The 11,841-nt window shown below is 44.6% G+C and overlaps 1 protein-coding gene across 4 annotated transcripts in view; it reads right to left on the reverse strand.

Moving 5' to 3' along the window:
• GRM7 (glutamate metabotropic receptor 7) overlaps positions 1-9,807 on the reverse strand; it is an 808,167-nt gene extending 798,360 nt beyond the window's left edge. For all 4 annotated transcript variants that reach the window (XM_038740578.1, XM_038740577.1, XM_038740576.1 and 1 more), the window contains exon 1: positions 9,036-9,807. In XM_038740578.1, the coding sequence (XP_038596506.1) occupies positions 9,036-9,545 (510 nt within the window). In that variant the 5' untranslated portion in view covers positions 9,546-9,807. The remainder of the gene's footprint in view (positions 1-9,035) is intronic.
• Positions 9,808-11,841: the final 2,034 nt, after the last annotated feature.

Consider the following 11,841-nt stretch of genomic DNA (forward strand, 5'->3'; position numbering starts at 1 on the left):
GGCACGGTGAGAAGATTAGCGGCAGAGGAGTGGAGGGTGCAGGCTGGGCTGTAGAAGGAGAGAAGGGAGGTGAGGTAGGAGGTGGCGAGGTGATGGAGAGCCTTGAAGCTGAGGGTGAGGAGTTTCTGCCTGATGCGCAGATTGATTGGTAGCCACTGGAGATTTTTGAGGAGGGGAGTAACATGCCCAGAGCGTTTCTGGACAAAGACAATCCGGGCAGCGGCATGAAGTATGGATTGATGTGGGGAGAGACACGAGGATGGGAGATCAGAGAGGAGGCTGATGCAGTAGTCCAGATGGGATAGGATGAGAGCTTGAACGAGCAGGGTAGTGGTTTGGATGGAGAGGAAAGGGTGGATCTTGGCAATGTTGCGGAGCTGAGACCGGCAGGTTTTGGTGACGGCTTGGATGTGACGGGTGAATGAGAGAGCAGAGTCGAGGAGGACACCAAGGTTACTGGCTTGTGAGACGGGAAGGATGGTAGTGCCATCAACAGTGATGGGAAAGTCAGGGAGAGGGCAGGGTTTGGGAGGGAAGACAAGGAGTTCAGTCTTGGACATGTTGAGTTTTAGGTGGCGGGCAGACATCCAGATGGATCCAGAGGTCACCAATGATCTCCTTCTTGTCAAATCCAGTGGCCTCTACTCCATCCTAAACCTCCTTGACATCCCTAAAATCCATGCTTTCCTCTCCATCCAGAATGCTACCATGCTGATCTAAGCACTTGATTACTACATCAGCCTCCTCCCTGACCTCCCTATCTCCTGTCTTTCCCCTATCCACTCAATACTTCCCTCTGTTTTCTGGATCATTTTTCTAAAAAATCCTTCAGTCGACATCTCTTCACTCCTCAAGAACCTCCAGTGGTTACTCATCCACTTCTTCATCAAACAGAAACTCCTTACCATCAGCTTTAAGGCACCCAATCATCTCGTCCTCTCCTACCTTGCCTCCCTGATTTCCTACTACAGCCCAGCCCATACACTTACCTCCTCTAATACCATTTTATTCACCGAACTTCTATCTCATCTATCTTCCCACTTACCCCTTACTCTCTCTGTCCTGGAACTCACTCCCTCTTCTTATATGACAGACCACCACTCTCTCCTCCTTCAAACCCTTGTTAAAATCACATCTCCTCCAAGGGGCCTTCTCCATCTAAGCTTTCATTTCCTCTACCCCCACTCCCTTCAGCATCACCTATGTCTTGGATCTGTTCTTTTTAAGCACTTGCTATTCATCCACCCTCATACAGCACTTATGTACATATTGGTACTTCATTTATACTAATGCCTTTCTCCCCCTATAGCCTGCAAGATCCCCATAGGCAGTCAGTCAGTCAATTGTATTTATTGAGCACTTTCTGTGTGCAGAGCACTGTCCTAAGCGCTTGGAAGAGTACAACATAACTGACACATTCCCTGCCCTCAACGAGCTTACAATCTAGAGGGGGTGACAGACATTAATATAAATAAATAAATTTAGTTAAGTGAATTGGAGCAGCATGGCCTAGTGGAGACAGCATGGACCTGGGAGTTACCTGAGTTCTAATCATGTCTCTGCCATTCTCCTGCTATGTGACCTTGAACAAGTCACTTCACTGTGCCTCATTTTCATCATCTTTATGGTGGGGTTTAAATACCTGTTCTTCCTCCTCCTAATGGGTTTAATGGGTTTTTTTAAGCACTTACTATGTGCCAAGCACTGTTCTAAGTGCTCGGGGGGGGTACAAGGTGAACAGGTTATCCCACATGGGGCTCACAGTCTTAATCCCCATTTTACAGATGAGGTAACTGAGGCACAGAGAAGTTAAGTGACTTGCCCAAGGTCACACAGCTGACAAGTGGTAGATTGTGAGCCTCATGCGGAAGAGAGACTGGGCCCAATTTGATTATCCTCCATCTACCCCTCCATTTGACACGTAGAAAATGTTTAAAATATGTCATTGCTATTAACTGATATTGCAGTTAAAATGCATTTGCTTCATATATGCGTGTCCTAATTTTTTTTAAAAAAACTGCATCCTCAGACTTTGCATCCTTCATGATATAATTTTGGTACTGTGGGGATTTTGAATGAGGAGACTTTGACAAAAAGCTTCTATCTTAAAGGTTGACCTTATTTATTTTAATCAAGAAAAGGTGACTGATTTTTTTTCAAGTAGTACCCTATCAATCATGCAGTATTTTCCGCTAGAAATTTGCATCACATTTGTTTCCACACATGCAAAGGCACTGCAGATATGATGCAAGTTTAAACACAATAAAAATGTTGAACTACTACATTCACAACTGGAAATATTTTAGTCTAAACACTGTGATTAAAACAGAATCACTGAATACTCTTAAGAAGGTAATTTTGCCACCTTGCATCAAGAACAGCATAAGGAAGTATTTGCAAGAAGAAGGAAGTACATCAGGGAGAAGTGCAGCATTCTGTAAATGACCAATTATAAAACTATTAAGCAGCTACACTTTTATAGCAAGAAGCAAAATAATCCATTAAATTGTAAATTTGCCTCTGCTCCTTTACCCCTCACTCCACTACACACACAAACATTAAAAAATTTATTAGAATGCATTTCTTCTGCTATATTAACTTTACTCTCAACAATTATATTAATATATTCTGCACGTACATCTGAATGATAGGTTTCATCCCTTAAGACTGCTGGAACAGAAGAGCGAGTGAAATAAAGTTTCAAAATAGACATCATAATTTATAAGAACTGACATTGATCAGGACCTGAATGTTTACTGTCCTGTTGAACAAACCCACCTGTTGAAGAATAAATAGAAGACGGCATCCCTTTGAACACTACTGTTGGTATGTTCAAGCTTTACAATAACTCAATTCACCTCATTATATGCATGAAACAAGGTGTTGAAGACTTCTTCACAATATGCACTTTGTTTTGTTTATTAAAAATAAAAAATGGATTTCATTTTATTTCTTTTGGATATGACTTGTTCAATGATTGGGGATTTGGCTATTACAGGACATCTGCATAACATAAATTACCAAAAATTACAATATATGATTGGCAAATATATATATATATATATATAAACTCTCAACTATACCATATTAATATCAATATAATATACTATATATCAACTGCATATATTACAATTATATATTGTAATTTTATATATATATATATATTTACAGCTATTTGAAAGCTATATTTTATGAAGTGGGTCATATGTTTTAAAGTGTGTTCATGTCAGTCCTGAAACTAGGTAGAAGGAAACATACATTTCTGATAGTAATGCTATTTACACACTGATTCCAAACTTAGATGCACTTGACTGACTAATATTAACCAATAAATTTGCACAATATTATTATTAGGCAAATATTTACCTTGAATTTTTTTGTTTTTTTATCTAAAAACATATCCCAAGAAGCCAGTTCATATTATTCTCCATGAAAAGACAATCTTAATTCTAAAATCTTTACCAAGCAGTTAGTACAGTGCTCTGCACACCATAAGCACGCAATAAATATGATTGAATGAGATTTATAATTGTCCTTGAAAGTCGCTACTACTGTACTATCAAAAATGTCGCTCATTCTCTGGAAGTTTTCACTGCGAGTTTGAAACTGACATGGAAAATGTACAGGAAGTTTCAGTGTTTGCACTAGAGGTGATGCATTTGGATCTCCTTACATTTATACAGTCTGTGTAGCATTCTTGCACAAAGTGGCTTCCCCCTCCCACATGTAAATTGAAAATTGTTTTAATTAATGGAAAAGGAAAAAGGAGAATAGCATCTTAAAAGCCAACAAACATTCATTTGTTTTCTCCAAAGCTCCAGAGTCCCCATTTCTGAAGTCAGGAAATAGCAGTTTTTGATGTGACAATAACATGCTCTAAATATTAACATATTAGAATGGAAATGACTAGTCACAATGTGCTCCTCCTTTGAAGCCACTGCAGTGGCACAAGAGAAAATAAAAATATTTTTAAAGCATTAAGTTTTGAATGCATCATTCTAAGGGCCATATAGATCACACATGTATTAGAAAAATGGTTCTCCATTTTGAACAGTATCCTGAGAAAAATCTACAAATAAACCTAAATGTCTTTTTTGTCCCTCCTCACCAAAGGCCAGAATAAAATACTTAGATTTATCAAAAAGCAAACAGGTTGAAAGAAAAATGAAGTCTGATTGTGGAGGCAAAAGCTTGATAGTTATTTATCCAACCAAGAGCATGTTCACTAGCCAGCCAGCCATGTGGTACGATAATCCTTCTTGTTTAAAAAGATTTCTGAAACCCATTGTGAACTATAAAATGGTTGCTCGTTGGTGATGATGCATGTCAACCTCCAGTATCATCTCCAGTTTGTATACATTCAAATTTTCCAAATTGATGGAGGCATGGGGCACAGGAGGCCCACAAAGGAAGACACTTCAAAAAATACATTATTTTAATTTGATGCTGATTACTCTTGTTTTTTCATCAAGAGCCTTTAGTTTTGTACTTGCAGTTTTTAAATGGTATTTGTTAAGCCCTTACTATGTGCCAGGCACTGTACTAAGTACTGGGGTAGATACTAGCCAACAGCTTGGACACAGTCCCTGTCCCACATGGGGCTCACAGTCTTAATCCCCATTTTACCGATGAGGTAGCTGAGGCACAGAAAAGTGAAGTGACTTGCCTAAGGTCACACAGCAGAAAAGTGAGAAAGCCAGGTTTAGAACCCACGTCCTTCTGATTCCCAGGCCCAGGATCTATCCATAGGCCATGCTGCTTCTCTAATCTTATCCACATCTTGAGACGTAAGAGACCCAAAGGGGACAATTTTGTATATGGGATAAATATACGTATAACCTATCTGGGTGGTTCCTTCCCTTTTTGTCCTTTAACAAATACCCACTCACCATCTGCTTGTTACATTTCCTAAAACACAAGAAATGTACAGATGGGGCAGGCTAAGATGAGTATCTCAGATAATACTTTCATTTACCAAACTTAAGAGTACAAGAAAGCTTTGTGGGCTCTCGTTTTCCTACTCCTGCAAAACAGGAAAAGGCGCAGGTATCTGCCTTAAATAAGTCTGGAGCTTAATGAGATTCAACAATAATAATAATAAAAATATAGAATTTAAAGAAGGGAAAGCAAAGAAAGATGGTTTTCTTTTTAAAATAATTCCCAAAGCAATACTTTCATTTGAACTGCAGTAGATAATTTATAAAGGTTTCTGACTGTACTTATATACCTTTTTTCATTTATGGAGCATATTGCATGTGCTTTGATTTTTAATGATGCATTACTAATGTGGGTTGGTTGACCACTGTTTCCAACCAATTGCTTTTGAAAAACTGAAGCACCTGCCTGCAATGCTAGAACCGCAACTTAAAATGTGTCTCACTACATGAAATATCGTATATTAGGAGTCAGGATGTATCAAGGATAATTTGTGCTCTTGGAGTGTGTGTATTCAATTTAATAACTGAGAAAGCTGGAATAAAAATGCTCCCATTACTTTCTGCAATAATATATCTTACTTATTGCAAATAATTCAGTGGTCAGGGGTTATTTATCTTTCTCTACCATATTACATATCCTCTCAATGTTCAAGACATTCCCAAGCAATAAATTTTCAAAGTAATGCTCCTAATAGTTAATGCACATTTACTTTTTCATGCCTTCAGTTAGGGTAAAGTGCTATTTTTGCAAAAGCTGTAGTGGGTTGACTTTTGCTTTTTCAATAAATCTCCCCCAAATCCTCCCTGATGCAGGTTAACATTGCAATGTGTTGCCATTCACCCTGTGAGGTTGCGGTGACTTTATTCCAGTTTCCATAACCTCACCCTCATACTAATTTCAAATTCTTGAGATTAAAAGGCTCCCTGGATGCAATTCCTTTCCTTAGACATGCCATTTACAAGCTAACTCTCAATCTGTGCAGGGGAGAGAGGGGAAGATAGAAAGATGACTTAGTTCGTATCTTGTGCCTGATACTGGCAGCCAGATGATAATAAGGAGCAAAAGTAATTACCTAGATCAGAACTGTGTTCTTGCCAGAGCAGTCTCTACAGGTTCCCTAAATCGCAAGGTAGAGGGATGGACCTCATACTAAGCCCTGTTTTGTTAAAGAAACAGAATAGACTCTGATTTTATTTCTTTTTCAGTACAATCTCACCACCCCTTGTAATTGGGCTAGCACTCAACAATTCTAGGCATTTTTTTACTTCAGGCTGGAAGCATATGTCTTCATAAATTCATATCTCGAGAAGTGGTTGTGATGGCAGAGATCATAATGAACCCACAGCAAGAGCTTAAGTGATCCAAGGACCTGGAAATCCAAGACTACTGTTTTACCTTTCCTTCCCTGGGAGTTTCTATGACACAGGGCAATCCTAAACCTAGCTAAACCCCAAAGTCCCAAACTGCCATACTTTCCTTTTCATCCCAACTGATTGTGTCTTTCCACCACAAGTGTGTTTACTATCATCTTTCTATCATATACCTCTTTCCTGCCCATTTTACAGACAGGTGGCAAACAACTTGGGAAACGGAATTGTAATAATGACTCTGTTGGCTCAGCTAGCGAGGTTGCAGCCTGAGTCAGAAACATCAGAAGACACTGAGCCAATTAAAAAAAAACATAACACAAAATCAAGTTGGACAGTGCCTACCAATGAAGATATCCCGAATAAAGGGCTGAATTCTGCCTGTATCTTAAGTTATAAGTTGCCACCGTCCTCCCGCCTTCAGTCTTTTGTCTATGAACCCAGGTAAATGCCGGCAAGTCTTTCTCCAGCAAAAGCATCAGCTGTTCAATCCGGTGTGAATAGCAGTAATTTGCAAATTAGAGAAAAATTACAGTGTTTACTACTATATCTTTTTGGTACCCGCCCACATCGTTACCACTGGCATTTGTTTCCATTTCTCCTGAAGGCTGGGGGGAGCACGTTCTCGAGCAGGTTATTTCTTCACCAGCCTTTTCAAGTTCACAGGCCAGGAGAGACATCAGCCCCCTTGAGCAGGCTGGTTTGGGCAGCATATACCTTCCCACCCATTTCTAGTTGCATCCCCTCGCTTCCCTTTGCTTTCTCCATTCTATTCACATAGGTCCTTCCTGCAGCACTACCCCCACCGTGGGTAAGAGGGAAAGCAAAGGGAGAAGAAAAAAATACCAGCAGAGCCCATGGAAAGCCAGGCGGATGGGGGTGGGGGGAGGTGGAGGGGAGACGGGACGGGACGGACGGATGGATAAGGAGATTTCCTACTTTCCTTTTTCCTTCCTGCCCCTTTCTTTTCCAGTACTGCCCCCAACCTTTCAGTTGCAATCTCATCCCTGAGCCAGATAATCTGTCGGTGTATCTCCCTCCCCGCTAGCCACACACACACACACACACACACGCGCGCGCGCGCGTCAGAGACACCAAGGGTAGTCGAATTCACATTCCCAAAATCCAGAGGTTTCGGGGAATAAGAAGAAGCTTATACTTGAACATTAAGAAGACAGCAGGAACAAAGAAAGAGAAGAGAACTCGATCTGTGGGTACGATTATGAAATGGCATCCCCTTTCCTTGCAAACACAAACTTAATTCTTGCAGTATTGTCCTGACAGACAGAATTTCAGATTCGACGGACCCTCTAAGACAGCACTGAGGGAACGAGATACTTCCCGGACATTCCCTGTAGGAATTGTTAAACGAAGGGTGAGCAAATGTATGCTTTGGAAGAACGAAGGCACGACTTTTGGCTTTCCCTATTAAGCGAATGTGATGCTGAAAAAAAAGTTGACGGTAGAAGGAGGAATAAATCAGCTCCTGCCCAATCTTAACAGAGAGAAAGAGAGAGAGAAAGAGAGAGAGAGAGGTCTTTTTTTTAACACCGAAAGCCAACGGCTTAACCCAATGCAGTACGGTCGTGGGTTTAACAGATACGAAGTCAAAAGGGAACAGAGGAGGGAAAAAACAGAGAGACAGAGAAAAGCACTGCGGTATAACCATCCAATCCACCCTCCCCTACCCTCTACTTTCCACCCTCCCCCGAAAAAAAATAAATTGCTTTAATCTCATTTTCTCGTTCCTGCCCCAGCACTCGCAGGAGAAAAGACCCGTCTTCGCTCTTCTCGCTACGTGCCTTAGTCCCTCGCTCGGGGCTGTTAGGGATTTGGGTTGGGAAGGGATTTTTTTTTTTTCCCGAGGGGAAGGTTTATTATCTGTTGCTTTATTCACGACAAGTAGGAGATGATTTCTGGAGGAGAGTAATAGAAGGGTAGAAACAAGCCTGGAGAGTCTATTAAAGTGGCTCGATCTGGGAACATAATGTCGATGAAGTTGTTCCAACCAAAGCTCCGATAGTAATGTCTTGGAGCACTCCACTGTCGTTCCTCCCCCACCCCGCCCCATACCCTCCAGGATAGCGGCTACAGGTCTGGGCACGAAATCCTCATAAAACATGATATTAAACCCCATTTCCAAGACCTCAAGCTCAAGCCCCTCACCCCACCCCAACCCGCTCCCCGGCTGTCCTCCTCAGAGCCACAGCCGAAGGACTTTAGGCCAATATCCCTCTTATGAAACACGTTCTCCGAATTCTCTTAAAATAGCCCCGAAGAGGCAACACTTCCAGAAACCGTCGGGTGGAAGCTGCGGTAGGAGGAATTTTGGTTCTCATCTCAGCTTTAATATTTCATGTGAGGAACTAGATCTGGTTCGGTGCCCTTGTCCCTTTCAAGCATGTTTGCGAATCACATTTCACTCTAATGCAAAGCCATCATTGCCTTGTTTTTCCGATCATTTGTAAATGGGACAATAAATCCGAAAAGTGTCATGCATGGGAAAGTAGAGCAAAAAAGGGGCGAGACAGTAAACCGGGGAGTGAAATGAAAGAGACAAGAAAGATTCCTCAGGAAGCACCCACATGAAAATGAACGTAGTTGAAACTGCATCGCAATCATGTAAGTCCATGCAACCGATTGGGTCTGGAAAGCAAAATCTCCCCACGGGCTGATTTTAAGACTCCATCCACCCACTGCTTCCAAACCCCTGATCGACTGGCTCCCTACCTGAAAGAGCCTTAAGATGTTGGCTACCATTATGGACACTGAACTTCCAGATGCCCCAATCACTCCAACTACTTTCTCGGGTTTTACAAAAACGGGCGGCTCTCCATTGGTGCACCTCACATCGGAGGTGTCCTTCTGAATCAGCGCCTGAACAAAAGTGAGGGACTGCTCCAACGCATAGGTGTCCCTGGAACAAGTGTCCAGGATCCGAGCCCCTAGCGTGACGTTAGGGAGTAGGTCCGGATCGCTGTTAATCTGATCCAGTGCATACAACATCGCCTCCAGCCTGTGGATCCCGTTCTCCTTTTTGATGTCCCCGCAAGGCACTCCAGTGGGTCCCTTGGCGTGGACCGGGAAGAGCCCCCCCAGGGTGATGTCCCCCTCAAGTCTGATGGAGTGGGGAGCATACATCTCCTGCCCGTGAGCCACTGCAGAGATGAACACCTCCAGCAAACAACAGGGCAACTTCATCAAAGTCAAAAGATGAAACAGTCTCCCCAGATTGAGCATGGTGCTGCTGCTGCTGCCGCCGCCGCCGCCGCCGCCGCTGCTACGGCTGCCGCCGCTACCGCTGCTGCGGCTGCTAACGCTGCGATGTCCAGTTGCCCCGATCTGGCCGCCGGAGAACCCCGGGGTCTCCTTCACGCAATGAACAGAGCGGTATCTTTTGGAGGGGTGGGGGGCCGGGGGGGAGAGGGGATGTTCCGCGTTGCCGCCTAGAGCAGGGCGCACTGCGCTCCCGTCCGTTTGCCGGAGTCCCTTTCTCTGTCGCTCTCTTCCCCTTTCTCCTCGCCGCGCTCTCCAGCAGCTCAGCACTGGGGAGAGGGAAGGGATCGCTATCGCTTTAAATGGTCGTTCCCCGCCTTTCCAGCTTCGTCCTCTCCTCCCCCTCCCCCCTCGGGTTTGCATCATCACGCAGAGAGGGGATGCGTGCTGAGGTAATGGGGGTTGGGAGAGAGGGTGCGGGGGAGCGGCGGAGCCTAGGCGGGCGGGCTCGGGTCGGGGGTTGGACGGCCCGAGGGGCTCTGCCGGCTGGGTCTTCCTCTCCCGCTGCGGGGAGTCGTAGGGGCGGGGGGGATTCGGCCCCAGGGACCCTCCGCCTTAGAGGTGGGGCCAGGTAGAAGAGGGCACGCCCCGTCCCAGCCCCGGTCTTGGTCGACGGCAGTCCCGCTGCCTGCACTTACGGACAGGCGGAGAAGGCCGGTACTTCCCCCTGTCCCCGCACCCGAATGGGGGACGAGGGGGAGGGAAGGGTATGGAGGAGAAGAGCACCGTTACTCTGCCCTATCGGCACTGCTCCTGCTCTTTTCTTCGGCGCCTTCGACCCCGCAGCTCCCAACCCTAGAACCCCAGTTCCTGGACCAGACGTCGTGATGGGATTCGTCGTCGAAACTCCTAGGGGCCGATCGATGGAGGAAGCTGCAAGAGGAGCAGCCAGCGGGCTGAAAAGCTCTCGCCCAGTACCGCCTCGGCCGGCAAACGGGGCTGCTGTGTTTCCTCTAACACTTTTAGCTTCCTCTCTGCACCCCAAACCTGCTCTGCCTACTGAGCCTGCCCAGCTCCTAGGTGCCTTGTCTGGATATTAAGGGAAAGGTACAAGGGGGGTGGCTAGAGCAACAGGTCAATCTCAGGCTTGAAAGGGGAAAAGACAAAGTAGGAATAGACGTGGCGGCGGTACAGTACAGTATTCCCGACTGATTGCCCCTAGGGCTCTCACCTCAGACCACAAATGTTCACAATTAGGTTTGGGGGATGGGAGACGGGGGAGGCAGAAAGTGTATCCCCTTGCACCCAAAATACACAACAAACAGGCTTTGTTTGCTGGACATTTTGGGAGATGTTGGTGTCTTTTGGAAGAGGCCGCTGACATATAAGTGAGAAGGGGTCTGTCGCCCATCAGCCTTAGGTGGCACAAGACCTTTTTCGTCCACAGGAAGGCACTTGGCAGAGTACAGCGGTTAGTGGAGGTGAAAAATCCACACAGCAAGTGCTCAGTAAATGTCAGCAGTAAACACCAGGAGAGCAAGTAGTCTATCAGGTACAGTTAAGGGAGGAGATTTATTAAAGAGCCACCGTACTCTGGATCACTAAGTAGTCAGTTATCCTATAATGTGGAGGCTGCATTCTTACCAAACCCAGTGTTGAGAAACATTTGCCTTGTAGTCCAATGCCATGTGCATAACTGTTTCTTCTGACACTGTGTCACGCTATATCCAGTCAGGCTTACACTGTCAGGAGAACATTCCCTAATTCTGCCAGAACCAAGTATCTATTTGCAGAGGGAAAAAATTGGCTTGCTTGGCTTGGGGAATTAGTTGGGATCATATGGCTTGGAGAACGAGGTGGAATTAGAAGGGAGAAGCCCAAACCCCTAAACTTCTTCCCTTCCTTCACCCTCTACTTCATCCATAAGTACTCTGCCATGGAAAACAGACCATCACTAGAAGTCAGGCTGAGGCTGGGACTGGGGCTAGAACTAGGGTCAGGGAAGAAGGGTAGGGACCGTCTCTATATGTTACCAACTTGTACTTCCCAAGCACTTAGTACAGTACTCTGCACACAGTTAAGTGCTCAATAAATACAATTGAATGAATGAATGAAGGCCCTGGAAGGACCTAAGGTCTAGCTTAGGCCTTTGGACACCTGTATTTGCAAGGAAATAGCTATCTTTGGGGTGTTTACAATCATCTTACAAATTAATCCTGCTTTGCTTTGGTTCAAAGGCAATGTTACTAATGGTGAGATTGTATTCATGAGTGTGAATACCATTGAGTGAGAATCTCTCTTCCGTAGCCCTTGCAAACGG

This window comes from Tachyglossus aculeatus, chromosome X1 (genome assembly GCF_015852505.1).
Source record: "Tachyglossus aculeatus isolate mTacAcu1 chromosome X1, mTacAcu1.pri, whole genome shotgun sequence".
Taxonomy (NCBI): Eukaryota; Metazoa; Chordata; class Mammalia; order Monotremata; family Tachyglossidae; genus Tachyglossus; species Tachyglossus aculeatus.